Genomic DNA, 27,167 nt, shown 5'->3' with positions numbered 1-27,167 from the left:
ATTGAGGCGTTATGTATCGTCGTCCCTCAATTCAGCGAGCCCCCAGGCGGAGAGTCTTACTTCGCCATAATCATTCATAAGCGAGAGTTCTCGGGGATCGGGGTAACTAGCCCTTTGCTCTGATACCATAATGTAATGCCCCGAATCCCTAAACCCGGGTCCGATGCATTATGCATAATAACCTGATAAATCATAAATCCTTACATACATTCACAGCGGAAAATATAACCATAATCTCCATAAACATAGTTCACAACATAGTTCTACAATACCAACATTCCATAATACCAGAGTTTGCTATATCCTACCTATAAATCTATAAAAACTAGCCATGACGTGCATTTCCATATACATATATATATAAATCTCCAAAACATTATCAACATGTACCCTGTTTCTTTATATAGTCCTCCAAAAATGCTAAAAACCCCCGAGCTCTCTAGGCCTGACCTCGAGGATGTCCTGAAAAAGAAACATTGGTATTCGGGTGAGACACATCTCAGTAAGGGAAGAAACATACATATTAAAACAGCTTGTGGCCAACATGAGGTAAATAGATATCATTTTAATTACATTTGCAAATCATCACATAACATTGAAATCGTTTTTTGAACCTAAACAATCACATACAAAGGTTTAACCCACAAGATTACTCAAGAATAGGGGTGATTACCCGCCCATACAAGTAGCACCCCTCTGCTCTGATACATAGGTAACCCTAAGGTCACAACTAAAGTATACCAGGGCACTTACGTTACTCAGTACGCCCTCAAGTGCTAGACTAATCTCGTACTCACGCATTCAACATTAATTTACCGGCAAAGGCCCTAAAGATAGGGAAATCTACCCGCCCATATAAGTAGGTTCCCTCTGCCCTAGTACATTATGTAGCTACTATCACACCTGCAGCTACTAGTGCACTTGCCTTTCTCAGCAAGCCCTTAGACGAAAAGTTTGCCTTGCCCAATCGTAACATCTTCTACATACATACATACTTCTAATAACATAATACATTATTCTTTTCTGTCATTATACATTCATACACATTCATTCATGTTCATAACTTAACTTTATATTTCGTTTCACTTTAAGTGACTCTTTCCCATTCGTATCGTTCACGTTTCATATTTCATTTCATTGCATTGTCATTCCATTGTCATTTTGTGCATAACATTTCATTTCATTACTTCGTACTACAGCTGGTCTTTAGCCATCATCAGTTAGTTTCCACATAAAAATGCGCTAGAATCTGCTAACATAGCTCCTTTTAGCTGTCATCAGTTAGTCTACACAGAAGTGAGCTAGATATGCTAACATGGTTGTCTTTCAGATGTCTTACATTTACATGATTGCATTTAACATACACAAGCAACATTATTCATATCATATTTTATTCATAAGCTTTACTTACTTAATCTGCATCTCATATATCTAACATATATTAGAATAGAATCTCATGTCACACAGTTTAAGCAGTAAAATTTCATATACATTTCTTACAAAATAAGCCAACCCATAATTAACATTGATATACTGAAAATACATTTCATTTCTTACTTACTTCCTTAGAAAAATACTTTTTCACTTTCATTCATTTATTTTCACATATACATAACTATATAAATATTCTTAGGCTCAGAAAACATAAATTTCATGGCTGGCATTTTAAACTCACATATAAATATGTACTTAAATAACACATAATTCATTTTAATTCAGATTTAATATATAAATTTCTCCCTTACCTAACTTTCAACTATGCCTGTAGGATCCTTGAATTGATACCCACAAGGCGTTCACCTTGACCCTAAATCCAAAAATCCTAACTTAATTAAAATAAATTCCAATTAACTTAAATATTAATAAAAATACTTATTTACTACTTCCTAGGCTTCAAATAACAATATTCCTTAACAAAATCTTAAAATAACTAACTTACCTTGATTTTGGGATGTTTTCCAAACGTCACAGCCCAACAATCAGCTCCTACAACCTTGAAGAGAATGATCCTATGAACCTCGTGGCGGTTCCGGATAGTCAAATCGGGTCAAATCTAGCCCGAAATCGAAGGGAGAAGGCTGGTGGATTGTTTTTAGAGAGAGAGAGAGAGAGAGAGAGAGAGGAGAGAGGAGAGAGTTCGGAAAATTCACTCTAAAAGTGAAGAACGGCCTATTTATAGGCCGGGCTTCGTCGACAAGACACGTCAATTCGTCGACGAGGCGCTATAGAGACTTCATCGATGAGAAGATACCTTCGTCGCCGAAATTTAGAGTTTCCAAAATTCTCTCTCGGGATTCCTTTGTCGACAAAAAGCAGACTTCGTTGACGAGCTTAGAAGGACACTCGTCAACGAATACAGGACATTCGTCGACGAGGCCTGCTTTTCCTTCTAATTTCTTTCCTTTTTCCTTCATTATCCATAATCCATTTACTTATCAAAATTTCTAATTATTTAAATTCCCAGGTCATTACATTCTCCCCTCCTTAAGAAATTTCGTCTTCGAAATTTTACTATCTAATCATCCTTTTACATGACTTAAACTCATTTACTAAATACCATCATAAGAACTTATTATGCGTATAATCACATAAGTCATTTAATCATCATTCATTAAATTAGGACACTTAATCCTCCCTTCCTTCAGCCTCTACATTCTCATCTCCTGAGTCTATCCTGAAAATAGGACAGAGAAGATATAAGAATTACATATCATAACTTCAAATAATATAATCATTAAATAAAATCCAATATCTCCATATAAGGACCAGTCTCATAATTCAGAAACAAAAACATCTAAGGTTTCCCGTGGCTTTTCTGAGGCCGTCGACTGCTTCAGAAAAATCACAAGAAATCGTGGACGAAATTTTGCCTCTAAATCACAAAACACCAATGTATCTTCCCTACACCAAACTTATTTCTCAATATCTAACCTATTCATTTAGTATTCCTTATCCTAACTATTTCCTATACTCTGGTATAAATCATTTCCTAAATCCTCAAAATACCAAAATCATTGCCCTGATACCATAATGTAACGTCCCCCTTTCAGGCGTTGTCACTTTCCTTATGGGCCTTGCGCACGTGGCAACAACGGGTGCTTATCAGAGCACTCACTGAGATTGAGGTGTTACGTACCGCCGTCCCTCAATTCAGCAAGCCCCTGGGCGGAGAGTCTTACTTTGCCACAATCATTCATAAGCGAGAGTTCCCAGGGAATTGGGTAACTAGCCCTTTGCTTTGATACCATAATGTAACGTCCTGAACCACTAAACCCGGGTCCAGTGCGTTATGCCTAATAATAACTTCATAAATCATAAATCCTTACATATATTCGCAGTGGAAAACATAACCATAATCTCCATAAACATAATTCACAACATAGTTCTACAATACCAACATTTGATAATACCAGAGTTTGCTATATCCTACCTATAAATCCATAAAAACCAACCATCACCTGCATTTCCATATATATATATATATATGTACATATCCAAAACATTATCAACATATATCCTATTTCTTTATATAGTCCTCCAAAAATGCTAAAAACCCTTGAGCTCTCTAGGCTCGACCTCGAGGATGTCCTGAAAAAGAAACATTCATATTCAAGTGAGACACATCTCAATAAGGAAAGAAACATACATATTAAAACAGCGTGTGGTCAACATGAGGTAAATAGATATCATTTTAATTACATTTTCAAATCATCACATAACATTGAAATCGTTTTCTGAACCTAAACAGTCACATGCAAAGGTTTAACCCACAAGATTACTCAAGAATAGGGGTGATTACTCGCCCATACAAGTAGCATCCCTCTGCTCTGATACATAGGTAACCCTAAGGTCACAACTAAAGCATACCAGGGCACTTACCTTACTTAGTAAGCCCTCAAGTGTTAGATTAATCTCGTACTCATGCATTCAACAATAGTTTATCGGCAAAAGTCCTAAGAATAGGGAAATCTACCTGCCCATACAAGTAGGTTCCCTCTGCCCTAGTATGTTATGCAACTACTGCCACACCTGAAGCAAATAGTGCACTTGCCTTTCTCAGCAAGCCCTCAAGTGAAGAGTTCGCATTGCCCAATCGTAACATTTTCTACGTACATACATACTTCTAATACCATAATACATCATTCCTTTCTGTCATTATACATTCATACACATTCATTCATGTTCATAACTTAACTTTTCATTTCGTTTCACTTTAAGTGACTCTTTCCCATTCGTATCGTTCACGTTTCACATTTCATTTCATTGCATTGTCATTTCATGCATAACATTTCATTTCATTACTTTGTACTACAGCTGGTCTTTAGACATCATCACTTAGTTTCCATATAGAAATGCGCTAGAATCTACTAACACAACTCCTTTTAGCTGTCATCAGTTAGTCTACACAGAAGTGTGCTAGATATGCTAACATGGTTGTATTTTAGATGTCTTACATTTACATGGTTGCATTTAACATACACAAGCAACATTGTTCATATCATATTTTATTCATAAGCTTTACTTACTTAACCTACATCTCATATATCTAACATATATTAGTACTGTGATGACCTGCTTAATTTCCTATATTTCTTTTATATAATAAAATAAATATCACAAATCTCGGCAGATCATAATGCACCTGGACCCGTGGGTACAAGGGATACATTAGAACACATAACGGATGTTGCGAGCGTGTGTGTTAGACTTTGATGGTAGCTGGATACGATTTATGCCACTTGTAGTGTTCACTTATAATAACAGCTTCCAGTCTAGTATCGGGATGGCATCGTTCGAGGCATTGTATGGTCGGAGGTGTCGATCTCCTTTGTGTTGGGATGAGGTTGGTGAGCGTCAGGTGTTAGGACTTGAACTTGTGCAGTAGGCGTTTGAGAAGGTGGGTTTGATCCGAGAGATGATTAGATCAGCTCAGAGTCGGCAGAAGAGCTACACAGATGTTTGCCGCCGTGATTTAGAGTTCGAAGTGGGAGGTAAGGTTTTTTTGCGTATTGCTCCAATGAAAGGGGTGATGAGATTTGGGAGGAAGGGCAAGTTGAGCACGAGGTATATCAGACCATTCGAGGTACTTGAGCGAGTGGGTCCGGTAGCCTATAGGATTGCATTACCTCCAGTACTTTTGAGAGTCCACGATGTGTTTCACGTATCCATGTTGAGGAGGTACGTGTTGGATCCTTCACATGTTATTAGTTATGATGAGTTTGATATTGGGGATACTTTAGCATATAAGGAGATACCTATTCAGGTTCTGTACTATAAAGTTCAGAAGTTTCGTACTAAAGAGATACCGTCGCAGCAGGAAACATACAATCATAAACATCTCATTATACCATACATTACAATACCAGAGTTACAACAATCACTGTATATATATATATATATACACAACACTCAACCCAAAAAGATGTCTTGGGGCCATTTCCACAAAATACATCCGACCCTATCAGAATACTTACCCTTCTGGAAGGGCAGATCTACCGTACTATATCAGCAGGGCTTTAGCCGCTCTCCATTAGGGGCTCTTGAAAAGTTTATAAAATTTTGGGGTGAGACACCTCTCAGTAAGGGAAATAAACTAATACCAATGTGTGACAATATGAGTATTCTGCATTATACATGTATCATCTAGAACATATTCAGCAACTGTTTTGTCAAATCTGAGAAAACATATATATCATTAAAACATGGCAAAACATACTGCATTTTCATAAACATATTTCATCTCATATAATAATAATAATACAAAAACATTCCTGATAGGTTAGCTGGCTATTGTCCTGTATTACCCCCACATGACTGGGTTGTGTGGCCCGAAGGCGGGACCTGACAATGGTTGGCCGACCACTACCAAGTCAAAAGTATAATTTGTAAGTCTGATGGGTCTACCAGACCTGGTCCATACACCAGGGGCACTCACACACTTCTTAAAAACCACATTAACCATCCAATCTCACACCACTCCGTACAACGGCGTTAACACAGATATTATGATCATGATGACCATGGACACATGACAACGGTACCGTACAAGTGCTAGCCTAGACCAAGCTAACCAGGTTCTGATATCATATAACATATATTGAAACTGTGATACATGGATATTTCATATCATTAATTATCAAATCAATTATATCATTTTGCATATAAACGTATATAATGAAAATCATCGGCCCGTACGCCGGCAATCGTATACATAGCTTAGCCTGTACGTTGACAAATCACATCCATAACACAGCCTACACGTCGGCAGAGTATAACCATAGTTTAGCCCGTATGCTGGCAAATCACACACATAGCACGACTCGTATACCGGAAAAACATATAAAAATATCGGCCTGTACGCCGGTTTTCCATTATAAAAATCAATATCATTAATACATTCCCAGAAAACAATGTTTCATAACAATTTTCTACTCATGTCATACTAACAGGTTTTTCGTATATTTAACATACCATCATTTTCCACAGTATTTTCTCAAATATAAATCATATATAAATATATTTATTTTCCTAAAATCCAATGCTATAACAATATACATAATTTTCATAAAGTACTAGCTTAGTTTATTCCCTTACCTGATTCCTGAAAAGCTCCTAAGAAAATCTGTCCCGCACCCGCAAGGTTCCTAACTCAACACCCTGGAAATAGCATTCCCCATAACTAAAGTTCAATATTTCTATGCATAAAACACTTCCTATAACTGTCAAATAACCAAATACTGAGTAGAAAGCCTTACCCTGGATTTGGGATGGTTTCCACCTCAGCCCCACCGACGATCCACTTCGGCAGATTTGCAGAGAACTTTCCCGGGAGTGTCGTGGTGGCTTCAGATCCTCGAACCAGCAGAAATCTGGCTCGAAATCGAAGAGAGAAGGAGGAGGAACCAAAGGATAAGAGAGAGGAGAGTTTTGCGCAAGAAATTTCTACCAAAAATGAATTTTAGGCCTATTTAAACTGTGGCTTTCGTCGATGAGCCACGTCACCTCATCGACGAGGTCAAGAGAAAATTTATCGACGAACTCTCCCCTTCGTCGATGGAATTCAGAAACCCCAAAATCATCCCCTCGGTATTTCCTCGTCGACGAACCTTGCCTTCGTCGACGAGGTCCTCTTATACCTTCGTCGACGAATCCCCTGTGTTCGTCGACGAGGCCCTAACAATTTCCTTCGGTTATTCTTTCCAAAGTGCAATGTCATCGATGAACGCGAAGCGTTTGTCGACGAAGTCGACTGCCTTCTTCTGTTTCTGGTTTCTATTTTCCTTTCTTTTATTATTTAAATATCATTATTCTTCGGGTCGTTACATTCTCCCCTCCTTATAAAATTTCATCCTCGAAATTTACTTTTTACGTAACTCGTCATCCCTTAACAAGAAAATGGTCTACTTATTTTATTACTTACCCTCACTTATGGCGGAGGAATACCGTGGTTACATTCCAAGTCCTGAGAGATTACATATATAAAAGAAAAATTCTCCCAAAACTAAAATGCTACACTAATTAAACCATTACATGTACCTGCAAAAGAAATATTACTTAACTACTTAACTTTCTTGAAATAATTGTGGGTACTTCTGCTTCATCTACTCCTTGGACTCCTAAGAAGCCTCTTCAACGGTATGATTCCTCCACAAAACTTTCACCTAAGGAATTTCCTTGTTACGTGACTCCTATACTTTCCTATCTAGAATTTGTATTAGTACCTCCTTATACATCAGTGAATCACTAAACTCTAATTCATCATAACTGATGCTATGAGAAGGATTTGAGACGTATTTCCTCAACATAGCAATATGGAATAGTCGTGGATCTTGGATAACACAGGTGGTAAAACTAGCCTATAGGCTACCGACCCCATTTTATCTAGAATCTCAAATGGACCGATAAACCTAGGACTAAGTTTACCCTTCTTCCCAAATTGCATAACCCCTTTCAACGGAGCTATCTTCAAAAACACATGATTACCCACATCAAATTCCAGATTCCTGCGGCGATTATCAGCATAATTTTTCTGTCGGCTTTGAACTGCACTGATTTTGTCTCTGATAAGCCGAACCTTATCACGCGCTTGCTGCACAAGCTTTGGCCCCACTAATTGCTGCTCACCCACTTCATCCCAAAATAAAGGAGAACGACATCTCCTATCGTACAACGCTTCAAATGGTACCATGCCAATGCTAGTTTGATAACTGTTATTATACGCAAACTCTACTAGTGGCATGAACTGAGTCCAACAATCCCCAAAATCTAATACACATGCACAGAGCATATCTTCTAGTATCTGTATCGTCCTCTCAGTCTGCTTGTCTGATTGAGGATGGAATGCCGTGCTAAACGATAATTGAGAATCTAGAGCCTCCTACAAGCTCCTCCAAAATCGTGACGTAAATCGCGGATCTCGATCTAACACAATAGATACAAGCACCCCATGAGAATGAACTATCGCCTGAATATAAATCTTCGCTAAACGGCTAAGGGAATAGCTGATCTTGATAGGTATAAAGTGGGCGGTCTTAGTCAAACGGTTAACAATCACCTAGATGACATTCTGGCCATGTAATGTCGTCGGCAGTCCTAACACGAAGTCCATAAATATATGATCCCACTTCCACTTTTGGATAAATAACGGCTGCAATTGCCCTGTCGGCCTCTGGTGCTCAGCCTTTACCTGTTGGAACATCAGACACTGGGCTATATACTCAGCGATTTCTCTCTTCATACCCCTCCATCAGTACGAATCTCGCAAATCTCTGTACATCTTCGTACTACCGGGATGAACTATATACAAATATTTGTGAGCCTCCTCTAAAATAGTCTTTTTGATCTCTGTATTGGCAGGAATGCATAATCTGGAACGGAACCGCAAAGCTCCGTCATCTGCAATACTGAATTCCTCCCCCTGACCATTCTGCACTCTATCCATCACCTCCGCCAATTCTGGGTCTTCCTTTTAAGCGGTTTTAATTCTTTCTTGTAGAGTAGGATGTACTACTAGGCTGGCAATAGACACTGGAGGATCACTCTCTACCAGCTCTATGCCAAGTCTCTCCAGATCTATCATGATCGGCTACTGGATCTCTATAGCCACCAACACTGGTTCCCTGGATTTCCTACTTAACGCATCAGCTACCACTTTTGCTTTCCCTGGGTGATAATTGATCGTACAATCAAAATCTTTAATTAATTCTAACCACCTTCTTTACCTCATATTTAGTTTCTTCTGTGTGAAGAAATACTTTAAGCTCTTGTGGTCGGAGAAAATCTCACACTGCTCGCCGTACAGGTAATGCCTCAAAATTTTCAATGTGTGTACCACTGCAGCCAATTCAAGATCATGTGTAGGGTAGTTCTTTTCATATTCTTTCAACTGCCTCAACGCCTATGCCACTACCCTGCTATGCTGCATCAATACACAGTCAAGTCCCTTCAAGGATGCATCACTGTAAATGACATACCCCTCACCCCCTGATGGGATAACCAATACTGGTGCTGTGATTAACCTTTGCTTCAGTTCTTGAAAACTCTGCTCACAACTGTCATCCCACTCAAATTTGACATTCTTTCTCATCAGTCGTGTCAAAGGTCCTGACAAAGCTGAGAATCCCTCAACGAAACGACGGTAATAGCCAACTAGCCCCAAGAAACTTCTGATCTCCTAGACATTCCTCGGTCTAGCCCAATTCACTACCGCCTCAATCTTGCTAGGATCCACAGAAATATCGTCTCCAGATACAACATGCCCCAAGAATACGACCTTCTCAAGCCAGAATTCACATTTACTGAACTTGACATACGACTTCTTTTCCCGAAGTGTCTGCAAAACCTGCCTCAAGTGTGTCTCATGCTCCTCATAGCTCTCCGAATAGACCAGTACATCATCAATAAAAACAACAACAAACTAGTCTAGGTATTGGTGGAAGACTTTGTTCATAAAGTCCATAAATATCGCATGAGCATTTGTCAAACCAAACGGTATAACAGGAAACTCGTAATGCTTGTACCTGGTCCTAAAGGTTGTCTTCGAGACGTCTTCTGCTTTCACTTTCACTTGATGATAGGCGGATCTGAAGTCAATCTTCGAATACACTCGTGTACCTTGGAGCTGGTCAAACAAATCGTCGATACGGGGTAGAGAATACTTGTTCTTGATTGTCACTTTATTAATCTCCCTATAATCTATACACATCCTTACAGTCCCGTCTTTCTTCTTCACAAATAAAACTAGAGCTCCCCACGGAGATACATTGGGTCGTATGAAGCCCTTATCAAGTAGATCTTGCAACTGATTCTTCAATTCTGCCAACTCTGCGGGCGCCATCCAGTACGGTACTTTAGAAATCGGCACTGTACCGGAAGGTAGATCAATAGGGAAATCTACCTCACGATTGGGTGGCAAGCCTGGTAACTCGTCTAGGAAAACATTGTAAACTCCTTTACTACAGGCGTGCTGACAAGTTTCAATTCATTCTCTGACATCTTCTTCACAACAGCCACAAACCCCTGACAACCACTCAGCAGTAGTCTTCTAGCCTGAATAGCTAAAACTAATTGAGGCGGGGATTGCACTCGTGACCCTACGAACTTGAATTCTGCTTTCCCCGAAGATCTGAATATCACTTCTCGTGTTCGACAATCTATGCTAGAAAAATTAGCTGCTAGCTAATCCATGCCAAAAATAACATCAAACCCGTGCATGTCTAACATTATCAGATCAGCAGACAAAGTCTTTCCTTGAATATCAACTGGACAACCTCGGAGCACCCTACTACACCTCATTGCTGACCTAGTCGGTGTAGATACCAACAATTCAACATCTAATGGTTGTGTTTCAGCCCCACATAATTTAACACACCCCGATGACACGAACGAGTGCGTAGCTCCTAAATCAAACAATGCAATAACTTCAAAAGTAAGTATAATAACCGTACATGTCACCACGTCACTTGCCATCTCAGCCTCACCCGGCATCAGAGTGAACACCCTGGCTGGAGTCGTATTTCTTTGCTGGCCCCCACGTGACACCTGATAACCTCCCCAGTATGGCCTGGGAGCTGGAACTGCATCTGGTGGTGTAGGGCAGTCTCGCACCATGTGCCCCGATCTACCACAACGATAGCACACCACACCACCAGCTCGACACTCTCCTTAGTGTCTCTTACCACAAGTCTCACAGACTAAAGGACCCTGCCCTTCCTGCAACTCGTGTCCTCCCGTCTCCTGCCTCTGCCCTCTGCCATGATTACCTCTCCTCCTCTGGCCCGGTCTATGATCCTGCTGGTAGCCGGTAGATGCAGATTTCTTCCTCTGTCCTTACTCTTTTGCATTGAGGCACTCACCATTCTCTACCAAAGCTGCCCTGTCGGCTAACTCAGCAAAGTCTGGATCCGCAGCACCACCACCTGCTTGAATTTACTCCGCCTTAAGCCTCTCTTAAACTGCCTCGCCTTCTTCACTTCATCAGGAACAATATACGGGGCGAAACGAGAGAGCTCGATGAAACGCAGTACATACTGCTGGATGGATAGTTGTCCCTACTTGAAACTCAGGAACTTTTCTACTTTAGCCTCCCTGACAGTAGTTGGAAAATATCTATCGAAGAATAATTCCTTAAATCGGTCCCATGTCATGGCTATCGGAGTCACCCTCTGCTGCTCCAACAATCTCACTGCAGTCCACCACCTCTCGGCCTCTCCCGTCAATTTATAGGCGGCGAAGAGGAACCTCTGTTCCTCAATACACTGCAACACAGCCAAGACCTTTTCGGTCTCCTACATCCAGTTCTCAGCGGCTACAGGATCAACTCCACCTGAGAATGTCGGAGGATTCATCTTCGTAAACTTCTCGATAGTGCACACATGGTCTGCAGGTGGACCACTCTGCTCCCTCGAGCTCCTTGCGATCTCAGCCATGACCTGTTGAGCCATGCTACATAATACCGCGTCAGAGTTGGTCCCAGCTGCACCTGATGGTCTAGCTCCTTCACTACCACTTGCATGGGCACTACTGCCTCGTAGATCCATCCTGGAAACAACAACCACAACTTAGAAATTCTATCCTTATAATTTACCCACCTATCCTCACCACTTATCTCAACATTTCTAACTTAATTCTAATTCTCAGTCCTACATTCTAGGAACACAACCCAACAATCACTTACTATGGTTTTCCTGAAATCGTCACCCCAGGAAAAAAACAGAAACTACCACGGAAGTCCTGCCTCTAGATTGTAGAACAATCTTAAATCATTTCCTAAACTTTGGTGTTGTTTCCGCTAGATTTTAAAGTCTACAGAACCTAGCAACCTAGACTCTGATATCAAACCGTGATGACCTGCTTAATTTCCACATTTTTTTAAATATAATATCAAAAAACTCAGTAGATCATAATCCACCTAAACCCGTGGGTACCAAGGATACATCAGAACACATAACGGAAGCCCTAGCAGCAGGAAACATACAATCATAAATATCTCATTATACCATACATTACAATGTCAGAGTTACTACAATCACTGTATATATATATATATACACAGCACTCAACCCAAATAGATGTCTTAGGGCCATTTCCATAAAATACATCCGACCTTATCAAAATACTTACCCTTCTAGAAGGGCAGATCTACCATACTAGATCAGCGGGGCGTTACCCGCTCTCCTATCAGGGGCTCCTGAAAAGTTTATAATATTTTGGGGTGAGACACCTCTTAGTAAGGGAAATAAACTAATACCAGTGTGTGACAACATGAGTATTCCGTGTTATACATATACCACACAGAACATATTCCGTAACTGTTTTGTCAAATCTGGGAAAACATATATATCATCAAAACATGGCAGAACATACTGCATTTTCATAAACATATTTCATCTCATATAACAATAATACAAAAACATTCCAGGTAGGTTAGCTGGCTGTTGTCATGTATTACCCCCACATGACTGGGTTGTGTGGCCCGAAGGCGGGACCTGACAATGGTTGGCCGACCACTGCCAAGTTAAAAGTACAATCTGTAAATTTGATGGGTCTGCCAGACTTGGTCTGTACACCAGGGGCGCTCACACACTTCTTAAAAACCACATCGACCATCCAATCTCACACCACTTCGTACAGCGATGTTAACACAGATATCATGATCATGATGACCATGGACACATAGCAACGGTACCGTGCAAGTGCTAGCCTAGATTAAGCCAACTAGGTTCTGATATCATATAACATATATTGAAACTGTGATAGATGGATATTTCATATCATTAATTATCAAATCAATCATATCATTTTGCATATATACGTATATCATGAAAATTGACAACCCGAATAATAATGGGATTTAAATAATAAAGGGGAAGGGAAATGGAAATAGTAACAGAAGGAGGAAGTCGATGACATTGCACTTTGGAAGGAATAATCGAGAGAAATTACCAGGGCCTCGTCGACGAAGACAGGGGATTCGTCGATGAGAGTATAAGAGGACCTCGTCGACGAAGGCAAGATTCGTCGATAAGGAAATACTGAGAGAAGTTTTGAGCAGTCTAAATTTCATCGACGAGGAATGGCTTTCATCGACGAAATTATTAAAGGACTTGTCCACGAGATGACGTGGCTCATCGACGAATTTAGTCCTATAAATATAAAAAGCTCGGATTTTAATTTCAAAATTAAGAAATTTCCCTCTCTCACTCTCTCTCTCTCCCTATGGTTTCTCTCTCTTCTCTCTTCGATTTCGGGCCGGATTTTCTTTGGTTCGACGATCTGAAGCCACCATGACGCTCATGGGGAAGTTCTTTCCAAAACTGTCGAAGTGGATCATTGGTGAAAGCAAGTTGAAAATCATCCCTAAGTTGAGGTAAGACTTTTTAAGCCAAATTTGATCTTACGGTAGTTATAGGAAATGATATACACGTGAAAATACTGAAGTTTTGTACCGAGAGTTTTCATTTTCAGGGTATTGAGAGGGAAACTCTACGGGTGTTAGACCAGGACATTTTAGGGGCTTTCTCAGTAGCCATGTAAGGGAATAAACTAAAGTAGTTATTTTTTCACGCAAATTACCATTATTTATGAGCAAATTGATTTTCAAAAAAAACATGTATTATATATGAATATTATTGAGTAATTGTATATTTGGGAAAATACTGCGGTATACAAGAATTACTATTTTAGATGGAACGTATGATTTAATTCAGCATTGTGTGGCATGAGTATTATTTTTCATGAAATGTATTATGTTACGGCCATTTTTACGAAGAAGCATGCTTTCAGGAATTACATAATAATGCAGTATATAATGATTTTGAAATACATAATAATTGATTTTTTTTCAGAATGATATGTATGAAATGTTCGGTATGAGGCCGTATTTATGAAATGATATTGGTGTGAGGCCGTATTTATGAAATTATGAAAGATACAATATCATCATGTATTATATGTTATCAAAACCCAGATGTTAGTTTAGTTCAGTTCATGAGCACGGTACCGTAACTATATAGATCAGATATCTATGTTCAGACTTGTGCTAACCACCCCACGAGGGGGTGGGAGATGGATAGTCGATGTGGCTTTCAGTGTAGAGTTGTAGACGTCTACCTGGCAGTTCGGACTAGGGTGTGGCAGACCCATCGTACTTATAGACATTTTTGACTCGGCAGTGGTCGGCTAGCCATTGTTGGGTCCCGCCTTCGGGCTGCACAACCCGTCATGAGGGGTAATACATGACATGAGCTAGCTATTCATCCTGTGTATGTTTTTAGTATTATCAGATATACCAGATGATTTATAAATGATATAAGTTATTAGAAAAATATGAAAGTATATGATGATTCAGTATATTATGACGAATGCTTACAGATATATGAAATGTATTGTATATATAAGACTGCATTATATATTCATGTTGCCACACAACTGCATTTAGTTTATTTTCCCTTAGTGAGATGTGTCTCACCCCCAAACTTAATTAATTTTTTAAGAGACCCTGAGAGACCAGTGGGTTGTGGCCGCCATTGAGTGAGTTGAGCTTCCCTGCTAGAAGGGTAAGCTTTGATCTAGGATCATAATATTTTTGTTGTATGATCCTATGTCTATTTTGATTTTTTGGAGATTGTATTCAAATACTGTATTTTGGAAATATAGTAGACTCTGGTATTATGTAATTAATGGTTTGATGGATGTAATTTATTTTTACTGCTACTTAGGTTTCGCTATTTATGTAGGACTATCCCTGCTACCCACGGGTTCGGGTTGATGTTATTATTATTTATATTTATTATGTGATAAGTTAAGCACGACGTTACATGTACTCCGGTATTACACATTTTACCATAGCTCGGCCCATACGCCGGCAATCATATACATAGCTCATACCGTACGCTGGAAAATCACATCCATAGAACGGCCCATAAGCCGGCAGAATATAACCATAGCTTAGTCCGTACGCTTGCAAATCATACATATAGCACGGATCGTACGCCGAAAAAATATATAAAAATCTCGGCCCGTGCTCCAGTTTTCCATTATAAAAATCTATATCATTAATACATTCCCAGAAAACAGTATTTCATAAAAATTTTTACTCATGCCACACTAATAGGTTTTTCGTATATTTAACATACCATCATTTTCAACAGTATTTTCCCAAATATAAATCATATATAAAAATATTTATTTTCCTGAAATCAAATGTTATAACAATATACATATTTTTTATAAAGTATTAGCTTAGTTTATCCCTTACTTGATTCCTGAAAAGCCCCTAAGAAAATCTATCCCGCACCCGCAGGGTTCCCAACTCAACATCCTAAAAACAGTATTCCCCAGAACTAAAGTTCAATATTTCTATGCGTATAATACTTCCTACAACTGTCAAATAACCAAATATTGAGTAGAAAATCTTACCCTGGATTTGGGATGGTTTCCACCTCAGCCCCACCGACAATTCGCTGCGGCAGATTTGCAGAGAACTTTCCCGGGAGCGTCGTGGTGGCTTCAGATCCTCAAACCGGCAGAAATTTGGCCCGAAATCAAAAAGAGAAGGAGGAGGAACCAAAGGGGAAGAGAGAGGAGAGTTCTACGCAAGAAATTTTGGCCAAAAATGAATTTTAGGCCTATTTAAACTGTGGCCTTCGTCGACGAGCCACGTCACCTCATCGACGAGGTCAACAGAAAATTCGTCGACGAACTCTCCCCTTCTTTGACGAAATTCAAAAACCCCATAATCATCCCCTCGGTATTTCCTCGCCGACGAACCTTGCCTTCGTCAATGAGGTCCTCTTATACCTTCGTCGACGAATCCCCTGTGTTTGTCGATGAGGCCCTGACAATTTCCTTCAATTGTTCTTTCCAAAGTGCAATGTCGTGGACGAACGCTCAGTCAACTGTCTCCTTCTGTTTCCCGTTTCCATTTCCCTTTCTTTTATTATTTAAATACTATTATTCTTCGGGTCGTTAGAAGCACAGAATCTCATGCCACACAATTTTAGCAGTAAAATTTCATATACATTTCTTACAAAATAAGCCAACCCATAATTAACATTGATATACTGAAAATACATTTCATTCCTTACTTCCTTAGAAAAATACCTTTTCACTTTCATTCATTTATTTTCACATATACATAACTATATAAACAATCCTAGGCTCAGAAAACATATATTTCATGGCTGGCATTTTAAACTCACATATAAATATATATACTTAAATAACACATAATTCATTTTAATTTATGAAAAACCTGATTTAATATATAAATTTCCCCCTTACCTGACTTTCAACTACGCCTATAGGATCCCCAAACTGATACCCACACGGCATTCACCTGGAGCCTAAATCCAAAAATCCTAACTTAATTAAAATAAATTCCATTTAACTTAAATCTTAAGAAAAATACTTATTTACTACTTCGTAGGCTTCAAATAATAATATTCCTTAAGACAATCCCAAAATAACTAACTTACCCTGATTTTGGGATGTTTCTCAAACCTCACAACCCAACGATCAGCTCCTACAGCCTTAAAGAGAATGATCCTACAAACCTCGTGGCGGTTCCGGATCATCAAACCGGGTCAAATCCGGCTCGAAATCGAAGAGAGAAGGCTGGGGGATCGTTTTTAGAGAGAGAGAGAGAGTTCAGAAAATTCACGCTGAAAGTGAAGAACAACCTATTTTTAGGCAGGGCTTCGTCAATGAGACACGTCGATTCGTCGATGAGGCGCTATAGAGACTTCGTCGACGAGAAGATACCTTCATCGACGAAATTCAGAGTTTCCAAAATTCTCTCTTGGGATTCCTTCGTTGACGAGAAGCAGACTTCGTTGACGAACTTAGAAGGACACTCATAGACAAATACAGGACATTCGTCAACGAGGCCTGCTTTTCCTTCTAATTTCTTTCCTTTTTTCCTTCATTATCCATTAATCCATTTTATTTATCATATTTTCTAATTATTTAAATTCCCGGGTCGTTACATACTAAATTTCCATAAACAGAATTCATCTCATATGATAATAATACAAAACAATCCTGGAAGGTTAGCTGACTGGTGTCATATCTTAACCCCACAAAACTGGATTGTGTGGCCCGAAGGCGGGACCTGACAATGGCTAGCCGATCACTGCTAAGTCAAAGTAAATGTCTGTAAGTATGATGGGTTTGCCAAACCTTGTCCGTACACTAGGGGCGCCAACACTTCAATAAACCACATCGACTATCCATCCTCACGCTGCCCCGTACTTCAACGATAACACAATATCATGATGATCATGAATACATAACTACGGTACCATGCTCGTGTAAGCCTAAATCAAGCCAACCAGGTTCTGATAACGTATAACATATTTCAAATTGTGATACATTCCTATTCCATAATAATAATTGTCAATTCAATATCAGCATATCACATTTCATATATAACGTGAAAATCATCGGCCCTTATATCGGCATTTCATATTTTATTAATCACGGCCCGTACGCCGTATCACATATCAAATAAGAGGCTCAGCCTGCACGTCGACATATCATATAAATGGCTCAGCCCGTACGTCGGCATATCTGTAAAAGGCTCGGCCCGTACGCTAGCATATCATATGAGAACATCCTCGTCCCATATGCCAATATATCATATAAAACTCTCGGCCCGTACACCGGTATATCATTGTAAAACTTTGTATCATTTAATATTTTTCTAGAAAACAGTAATTCATAATAAATACTACTGTAATAACTCGAGAAAAAAAATTAAAAAAAATAATTAATTAAAATTATTAATTAAGTGGTTAAACACTATTAAATTAAGGTATTAAATAAAAAAATAAAAAAATAGCATGAAAATAAAATAAAATAATTAATTAAAGAATAGTTAGTAATTCATTAATTAATTAATTATTATTAAATTGAATTAATTAAGTAAATTATATGATGGGTATATATATACATATAAGGATAAGGTATATATATTGTTGAAGTAATAAGTATATATATATATATATATATATATATATATATATATAAAATATAAAATAAAATAAAATGGAATTAAATGAATTGGATTTCAAATTCAATTACAAACCTTACCTTTTCACGCCTCAGGATTTCAGACTCTCAGATTTTCTTTTTCTCTCTTTCCTACGCCATCCACTCCTCCGTCTCCGCTTCTCTCTCTTCCCTCATTTCTTGACGAATATTCAACCGATCGGGAAACGAAAGGTGCCGTTGGGTTCCTAACTCCGCCACCGACATTTCTACTAGAGCGGATTTGTCATTGGAACGGCTTAGGTACTGCTCCTAGGGAAAGGTAATTTTTCCCTATTTTCTTAATTTTACTTTAAATCTGCTATTGAATCGACGATCAGACACACCACGAGGTCCTAATCATCGTTGTCGTTATTTTGGCATAAGTAATTTTTCAATTGGAGTTTTCTAAACCCTACTCTAAAGCGAGAGTGGGATTTGGGAAATTTGTCAATTTGACTAAATTTAAGGGTATATTTATTTATTTAAGAATTATGGTTCTAAATATTTAAATAATATTTTATTCAGTAATAATTTATTGGAGTTAGGAATTTTTGATTCAGGGTCCGGGTGAGCGCTGCAGGTATTTTTCGGAGTCCCTATTGACGTAGTTCAAGAAATCAGGTAAGGGGAAAATATATATATTAAATAAGAATTTTTATGAATTTAATGAAAAAATAAATTGTATTATATGTATGTGTACTGTTTAAATTATATTTCCTTTGAGTTTAGGGTTGTTTATTAGATATGTATATGCAAAAATGAACTGATGAAAGTGGGAAATATTTTCAGGATAATTAAGTAAGAAATGAAAGATATTTTCAGTATATAAACATTTAATATTGGTTGGCTTATTTTATAGGTAGTGTATGAATTTTATTGTTAAATTGTGTGGCATGAGTTCTGTGCAAATATATGTTAAATGTATGAGATGCAAGTTAAGTAAGTAGAGTAATGAAAATAAAATATGATATGGACAATGTTGCCTGTGTATGTTAAATGCAACCATGTAAATTGTAAGACAGCTGAAAGACAACCATATTAGCAGATCTAGCACACTTCTGTGTAAACTAACTGATGACAGCTAAAAGGACGTTAGCAGATCTAGCACGTTTCTACGTAAACTAACTGATGATGGCAAAAGACCAGCTGTAGTACAAAATAATGAAATGAAATATTATGTAATGAAATGACGATAAAATGTCAATAAAATGAAATGACAAAGGTAAATAATATAAATAATGAGTCACTTAAAGTGAAACGAAATGCAAAGTTAAGTTATGAATAAGAATGAATGTGCATGAATGTATAATGACAGAAAAGAATGATGTATTATGATATTAGAAATATGTATGTACGTGGAACATGTTACAATTGGGCGAGGCGTACCTTTCGCTTGAGGGCTTGTTGAGTAAGGCAAGTGCACTAGTAGCTACAGATGTGGCAGTAGCCGCATAACGTATTAGGGCAGAGGAAACCTACTTGTATGGGCGGAAAATCACCCCTATCCTCAGGTAATCTTGTGGATTAAACATTTGCATGTGATTGATTAGGTTCAGGGAATGATTTCAAAAATTATGTTAACGATTTTCAAATGTTAAATAATATGTCATATATAAACTCATGTTGGCCACACACTGTTTTAATATATGGTTTCTTCCCTTACTGAGATGTGTCTCTCACCCAAATATGAATTTATCTTTTTCAAGATTTCCTCGAGATCGAGTTTTGAGAGCTCGAGATTTTTATAGCATTATTGAGAAATAGAAAAAGAAAATGGTATATTTCTATGTTAATTTTGGGGCATGTAAATATTTATATTTTATGCCTTTATGTTTTAAGGCTATTGAGTAAGGAATGATTGTGATAATACTAAGGCTATTGAGTAAGGAATGATTGTGATAATATTGAATTATTTTGGGAGTTATGTAGATTTATGGAAATGCAGGTGATGGATAATTTATTATGGATTATAGTTAGAATTAGTAAACTCTGTTATTATATTTGTGAAAATTATATTTATGTTTTCCGTTGCGTATATGTTGATTAGGGATTTTATCAGGTATAACTCGCTGGACTCAGGATTTAATGGGTCGGGGCGTTACAATTGCTCATGCCACACAAATTGGGTATTACACATATTTAAAACATATCATCATTTACAACAATATTTCCCAAACATAATGCATATATATTCCTGAAATCAAATGCTGTAAGATTATACATATATTTTCATAAAACAACTAGCTTAATTTATCCCCCTACCTGATTCTTGAAAAGCCCCTAAAATAATCAATCCTGCACCCGTAGGGTTCCCCGTTCAATACCCTGAAAATGATATTCTTTAGAACAAAACTTCAGTATTCTCTTGACTACTCCAATTCCTATAACTGCAGGAAAGTCAAATACTGAATAAAAACTCTTACCCTAAATTTGGGATGAAATCTAAACTAGCCCCACCGCCGATCCACTCTAGTAGATTTGTAGAGAACTTCTCCAGGAGTGTCGTGATGGCTTCGGATCGTCGATCCGACGAAGAACGAACCCAAAAATTAAGAGAGAAGGGTTGGGAACCAAAGAGGAGAGAGAAAGGAAAGTCTCCGAGTGAATTTTCGGCCAAAAATAAAGTTTAGGCATATTCATACACTAACCTTCTTCAACAAGCTACGTCACCTCGTCGACGAGGTCAAGAAGGACGTTCGTCAACGAAATTCAGAGATGGGAAAATAGTCTCTCAGTATTTTCTCGTCGACGAGACACGTCACCGTCGATGAGGCCCTATTTAAACACAATTCCCGTTTCTCCTTCTTCCATTATTTAAATACCATAATTCCCGAGGTCACTACAGTAATCCTCAGACTTGCGAGCTGCGACGGGAATGTAGGCAGTATTGGTCAAATCTCGATAACATATCTAGTGTTAATTTTATTTTTGTAATTTACTTTCTGCACCTGTATATTAATATTTATTGAGTTGAATGTTTGATATACTGAGATTGGTTTAAATTGATTAAATATCTGCTCAGTAAAATATTTGTGATATTGAGAAATACTTAAACAGACCCTAGGTTATGTATAGTAGTTATACCTAGACATAAATTTTTTAAATACCCAATTTACCCCCCTCTTGAAAATACACCAATTCCAACACTATTTTACTTAATTATTATACTTTCAAATTTCACTTAACAATTAAAATTTTATTGTACATAACAATTCATAAATAGTAAAAATTAATATTTTTTAATTGAATTTATTATTATTATTATTATTATTATTATTATTGAAATTTATGCATTTTTATTTTAATTATTTTTAAATTGATATGATCATTTTGTTTTATTTTTAATTTAATGTATAAAATAAATAATTTAATTTTTTTAAAAATATTTCTAGATATCAGAATCTCTACAGGTTATCAAAACAATTAAGAATCATATAATTTAGTTTTCAAATTTTTCTCAAAGAATCGAAAACCAAAAACAAAAATAAAAAACTAGTAATATAAACAAATGCATTTTTTTATAAGTTATTATTTTAACGGATTGGAAAAAAAAAGAAGTTCAAAATACAATAGCAATAGACTATAGATAGCTGTTTCCATCTAAGGTTTCCTTATGACCTCTTATGGCACTAAATTGAAAATGTTACCCATTTAAGTGCTTTAATTGTGGTTTTCAACCTCAATCGATTATTAGCAATTTGCTGAGAGATTTGCTTTTTAATAATCACTACAAGAAATCAAGCTTTCACTAGTGGTTTCAACCGCTGGTTCTAACATTGATATAGAAGTAAGAAGACATTAGTTCAAAGTAAAGAAAGGAATGGTATGTCTATAAAACCACTGGTATATATTATTAAAACCGCTAGTATATTATTGAAATCACTGGCATAGATCATTTAACCTGCGCCTGACTCTTGTTACGAACGTGCAAATTAAAATGATGAGTGCTATTTTTTTGTTCCATTCAATTTGTACGATTAAAAATTAATTGTATCTAACACTTTTTTGCCCTGTTCATTCACAAAAAGATTTTCAATTCCTGCAAATATATAATATAGTGTTAAGAAGTGTACATATGATTATGGTAAACGCAAATGTAGTCTCGACATATCCCAAAACATGAAATGAACATTTTTAAACATAAACCATCGTGCAGAAGTCACTGTACAAAAATTAGAAAAAAAATTTGTATAACATGTTCGTCAATATAAGCATTTCTATTTAAAGGCTAAAAAAAACTCATTCCCTAAAAATTGGTTGAATGAGTTCCAAGTAGCTAGATAAAGCAACCCCCCATTGTCTTGTGCAAAAAATGCTTCTCCAAAACTAATCAAGTGCTTCAAAATGCTTCTCCAACTCTCTTCTCTTTACATAACAAAATACAAAACATGAGAGAATATAGTTAACATAATTCACAGATTTACTTAAAGGGAAAAAAAGGACCTAAGAAAATACCAATCTCCAAAGCAACTTAAAGTTGCATCCTTTGCCATGATCACAACTTGTAATATATAAAGGAAAATAAGAAAAGGCATTTGCCTAGCACATAAACTAAATACGTAGTGCTTATATAGTGGCAAAAGTAGTTACCCACTTAAGCTATTTGACTAGCACATAAAATAATAGTATATGATAGTCCGATGCCGAAGTTCACTGACAAGCCACCACAGGGAACAACAGAAGTTCATATCAACAAACAATTGGCCTAGTAACTATGCATGATGCTACCAATCAGCCTAGCAGTCAAAACAATATTTCACACTCAACAATCATGCATTGAACTAGTAATAAAACGAAATGGATGAGGCATTGTAGCCATGTTTTCATATCTATGTTGCTGCATGGTGTAGGCACAAGAACACCAATATGTTTAAAAAAAATTCCACAAGTTTTTTTTTCCTAGTTTTCCATATTACAGATCTACAAAAGCTAGAAATAGTTGCAAAAGTCTAGAAGGACAGAATGAGATGAGATGAAACCCTCTAAATCCAGAAATATGGTGATTATTTGGTTAGTGGTCGCTTGAAGGACTCCAACAGGGAGGAGGCAAAGGAAAAGAGCAACCCCCACCACGGCAGCTGCACTTCTTCTTCCCACACAAAGCACTATACAAGAGCTAGGGCAATGCTTCCTATTAATAGGATGAGGAACCACCATTGAGGCACTTCTTTGTAACTTTTCATCAATTTTGCATGTATATCTAATTTCATATTCTTCATTGCAGATTTTCTCTGCTTCCAAATATTGCTAGACAATGGAAACCAAACATAATATTATGTATGCAAAAAAAATGGTCTATGATCACCTAAATTGGTGGAAAAGGATTCACATAGTTGACTCCACGAAGTGGGACTTAAGGCTTGGAATTGTTGTTGTTGTTGTTGTTGTTTACTATGCATATAATACATGTTTATACAGCATGACTTCCTCTTCATGGAAGACTCCAAAGATCTTCTGGCAGAAGATTTGAAAATCTACCCCCCTCTCATTCCTCTCTCCCTTAAGGTGCTCGATCTATGTGCATGTGTGTTGGAAGATTTGGTTTTTGTGCAATGTGCCACTAATAAGAATGACTTTGCAGTTTTTTCTTCTAATAGTGTCCATCTAAATTCCCCCTTCAACCTCATTTATAGTACATGCAAACCAAAGTAATTAACCAGACACACAAAAATAGGTTCAGTAGCTGTTCAGTTGAGTCCTAAAAGTTTGGTCAGTTAGGTCATTTACTGACATTTTTTGCTTCATGCAAAATGACTGACTGTACACCCTAATCCTGCATTAACTACCTAAAACCCAACTCCCTATTGAAATAATAGTAGGCACAATAGTAATAATCTATGCAGCTTCAACATCTCTCCTACGGGTTATGGGTTTCATAATTACACAAATTGGTTTTATAGCTGAATGAGACTCAATGGACCATTTAGAAATTTCTTTGTTTTTGTTTAACTATGTGTTTCTTGAAATGATTGCCGGCGAATGCAACCATCCTTCTTTCTACACTTGACAACTACATTTGAAAATAAAGCCATAAATAGGGTACAGATTCATACATGAAATCTAGAATGAAATTTTTGCAGTAACCATTACAATAGCTTGTTGACATTTAGGAACATGTGCGATTTTTTATACTCATGAAAATGGTGGTGGTATAGGAGATAAAACTTGGGAAAATATATTAAGATGAAAAGGAGATTGACAATAAGAAATTTAAGCTGAGGAAAGACAACTAATAGTTCCACACAAAGATGCATATTATTTATTTAATATTCCACCATGTCACAAACAAAATCTTGCTTCTTTAATTTATTTTAGTAGCTTTACATTACTGTGCACCTGCTGCAATTGGCAGTTCCACGTTTCCCCTTGCTGAGGACAGCATATTACTAATAACATAACCAATTTAATGTATGTCACTAATTTTAACATGTGATCTTCAAAATCAAATGTTATTTGGTAAAATCTAATTCATATGCTAACTTGATTCAGAATTATTAACTTGACACATTCATCTCCTCAAAACTTTTTTAACCTCTAGTGAAAATTTCACACTGCAAAAATTAGGATAGGTTATTTCCAACTTTCAAGCATAATGAAAGATGAGAAGTTTCATGTTCCAGAGAAAGTTCCTCCATTATGAAAAAACAAAAAAAAAGGAACAAAGTCAAATAGTATATGCTCATAGCCTACCTCTTCAACCACAAATCCTTTGAACTTCTCTCCATAATCAGAGTTTCGAAAGCAATATTGCTAGCTGCTCATCAGACACCTTAACTTCAATGCATGCCCCTAATGATGCAGCAAGTCTTGCAGCTAATTGATGCTTACACTGGAAAAGCAAGAACACAATATTAAACTAGTCAATTTTTGAAATTATTATTTTGAAGAAACAGATTAAGAAATAGCATTGACTGAAACTAATGATAACTACTACTGCAACTTACACACAGCTGTTCTCCTCTGTTTACTATGTCATAGAAAAAGGAGTAACAAGCGCAATAGTGTTCGGGAAAACAGAAATACTCTTCCTTCCTCCGAGATTCTCCGACAACCTAACCAGAATAAGTATATGGGAAACCCAGTTTAAGTCACAGCTATTTGAAATGAGGTGTCATAGAAAAATGAGTAACAAGCACAATAGTGTTCCAGAAGACAGAAATACTCTCCCTTCCCTCCGAGGTTCTCCCACAACCTAACCAGAATAAATATATGGGAAACCCAGTTTAAGTCACAGCTATTTGAAATGAGATGCAAATATTTCTTTTTTCACCAACTTAAACATGTTCTGTACCAAACATACCTTAATTCTTTTATGGTTTGATTAAATTTCAAAGTTCAGACAAACTAATTAATCAAAAATCTGAAGTTTCAGGGAAAAAATTGGCCAATCTTTCCAAATCTTCACTAAATTTGCAAATATCAGCTGAAAAGCTTTGAAGTTAAGACCAAAAATTTTGCATCCAAATTGAACCCAATCTGCAAATCCAAAACACCTCAGTCCCTGCAATGCAAATAAAATGAGTAGAAGATAGATTAAGGTGATTGGAGAAGAATAGTATCAACCTGAAATATGGAACGTCCACTTGGCTCACCACAGATCCTCTTCACTCCTCTCTGATCCACTATCCTCGTGGCTCGCTCAAAGTTCTTGCCAAACAAGAAATGCAAACTAAAAATTTGTTAAACATAAAATTATCAGCCCATTAAAAACCAATGCCTGTTTACATTCAAAAATTTGATAAACAAAGATAAATACTAACACCCACAGATGATCATTCGTCACTGCTTCATTTCCATTCGCTTGTTGTCATTCAGCATCAGATAACAGTAGCAAAAACATAAAGAAATACAAAAAATAAAAAATAAAAAATCGTTGGCTGGTATATGAAATTTGTCTTCCGTTTGGTGCTCAGAAAACTGGGGAAACCCCCAAAATAAAAAAAAATTTTTAAAAAAAATCCGAGAATTACGTTTTACGCTCTCTAGGCTTCCAAGAATATAAACAACCCACCTCAAACTAAGCCAAATAATTGAATTAATAAAGTTATTTTAGGGTTTTGTTTGCTTGAGTCCTAACATTACGAAACGTATTATAAGAATTAAACTTCAGAACTTCAATTTCTTTCTTTTCCCCCATTTTCTCACCAACCAAACAAAAAAGGAGCATAAAGAAACAAATAGGAAGGACCTGAACCAGTTGACTGAATGTCCTTCCACACTGACTCTGCGACCAAACTAGTCGCACTCATTCTCGATTCCTTCTTGTTTCCCCGAGAAACCCACCAAGATTTCGAATCAAGCAAACCGATGATGAGTTAAAATCAATTCGTCACAGCATGACAAGATTGCGTCGAACAGTATATTGCATAAACTTCAGAATTCAGATAACTCGTCTACGTGATGATCTTGGGAGCCGTTTGTATTACCCCTTAATAAGTTGAGAAAACAAAAACGGGAAACTACAAATTAAAAATTAAAAATAAAATACAATAATTTTATTAATACATTTTTAATTAAATTAAAATTTGATAAAATAAAAGTTCACTTTTGTTTTTGAATTCAATAATAATTAAAAATATATAATTAAAATAACTAAAGTACAAGACGAATTAGATTAAAAATATTATAGCTTATTA

General features: G+C 37.0%; 1 protein-coding gene across 5 annotated transcripts; it reads right to left on the bottom strand.

The window, feature by feature from the left end:
* Nucleotides 1–22,639: 22,639 nt before the first annotated feature.
* Nucleotides 22,640–26,960, bottom strand: LOC131156346 (uncharacterized). Of its 5 annotated transcripts, none has more exons than XM_058109958.1 (6): nt 26,720–26,960; nt 26,292–26,313; nt 26,095–26,200; nt 25,476–25,583; nt 25,222–25,360; nt 22,640–22,896 (listed from the first exon to the last, which is right to left on the bottom strand). In XM_058109958.1, exons 1-5 carry the CDS (start codon nt 26,778–26,780, stop codon nt 25,259–25,261), a joined length of 399 nt encoding a protein of 132 aa, XP_057965941.1. In that variant the 5' UTR covers nt 26,781–26,960; the 3' UTR covers nt 22,640–22,896; nt 25,222–25,258. The 5 variants fall into 5 exon arrangements, with proteins under 5 accessions (XP_057965941.1, XP_057965940.1, XP_057965942.1 ...); XM_058109957.1 differs by having other exon boundaries at nt 26,292–26,316; nt 26,720–26,945; XM_058109959.1 differs by having other exon boundaries at nt 26,298–26,316; nt 26,720–26,945.
* Between the last annotated feature and the right edge of the window lie 207 nt (nt 26,961–27,167).

This window comes from Malania oleifera, chromosome 5 (assembly GCF_029873635.1).
Source record: "Malania oleifera isolate guangnan ecotype guangnan chromosome 5, ASM2987363v1, whole genome shotgun sequence".
Taxonomy (NCBI): Eukaryota; Viridiplantae; Streptophyta; class Magnoliopsida; order Santalales; family Ximeniaceae; genus Malania; species Malania oleifera.
The sequence above is the reverse complement of the archived record's forward strand: the minus strand, read 5'-3'. Positions and strand labels throughout refer to the sequence as shown.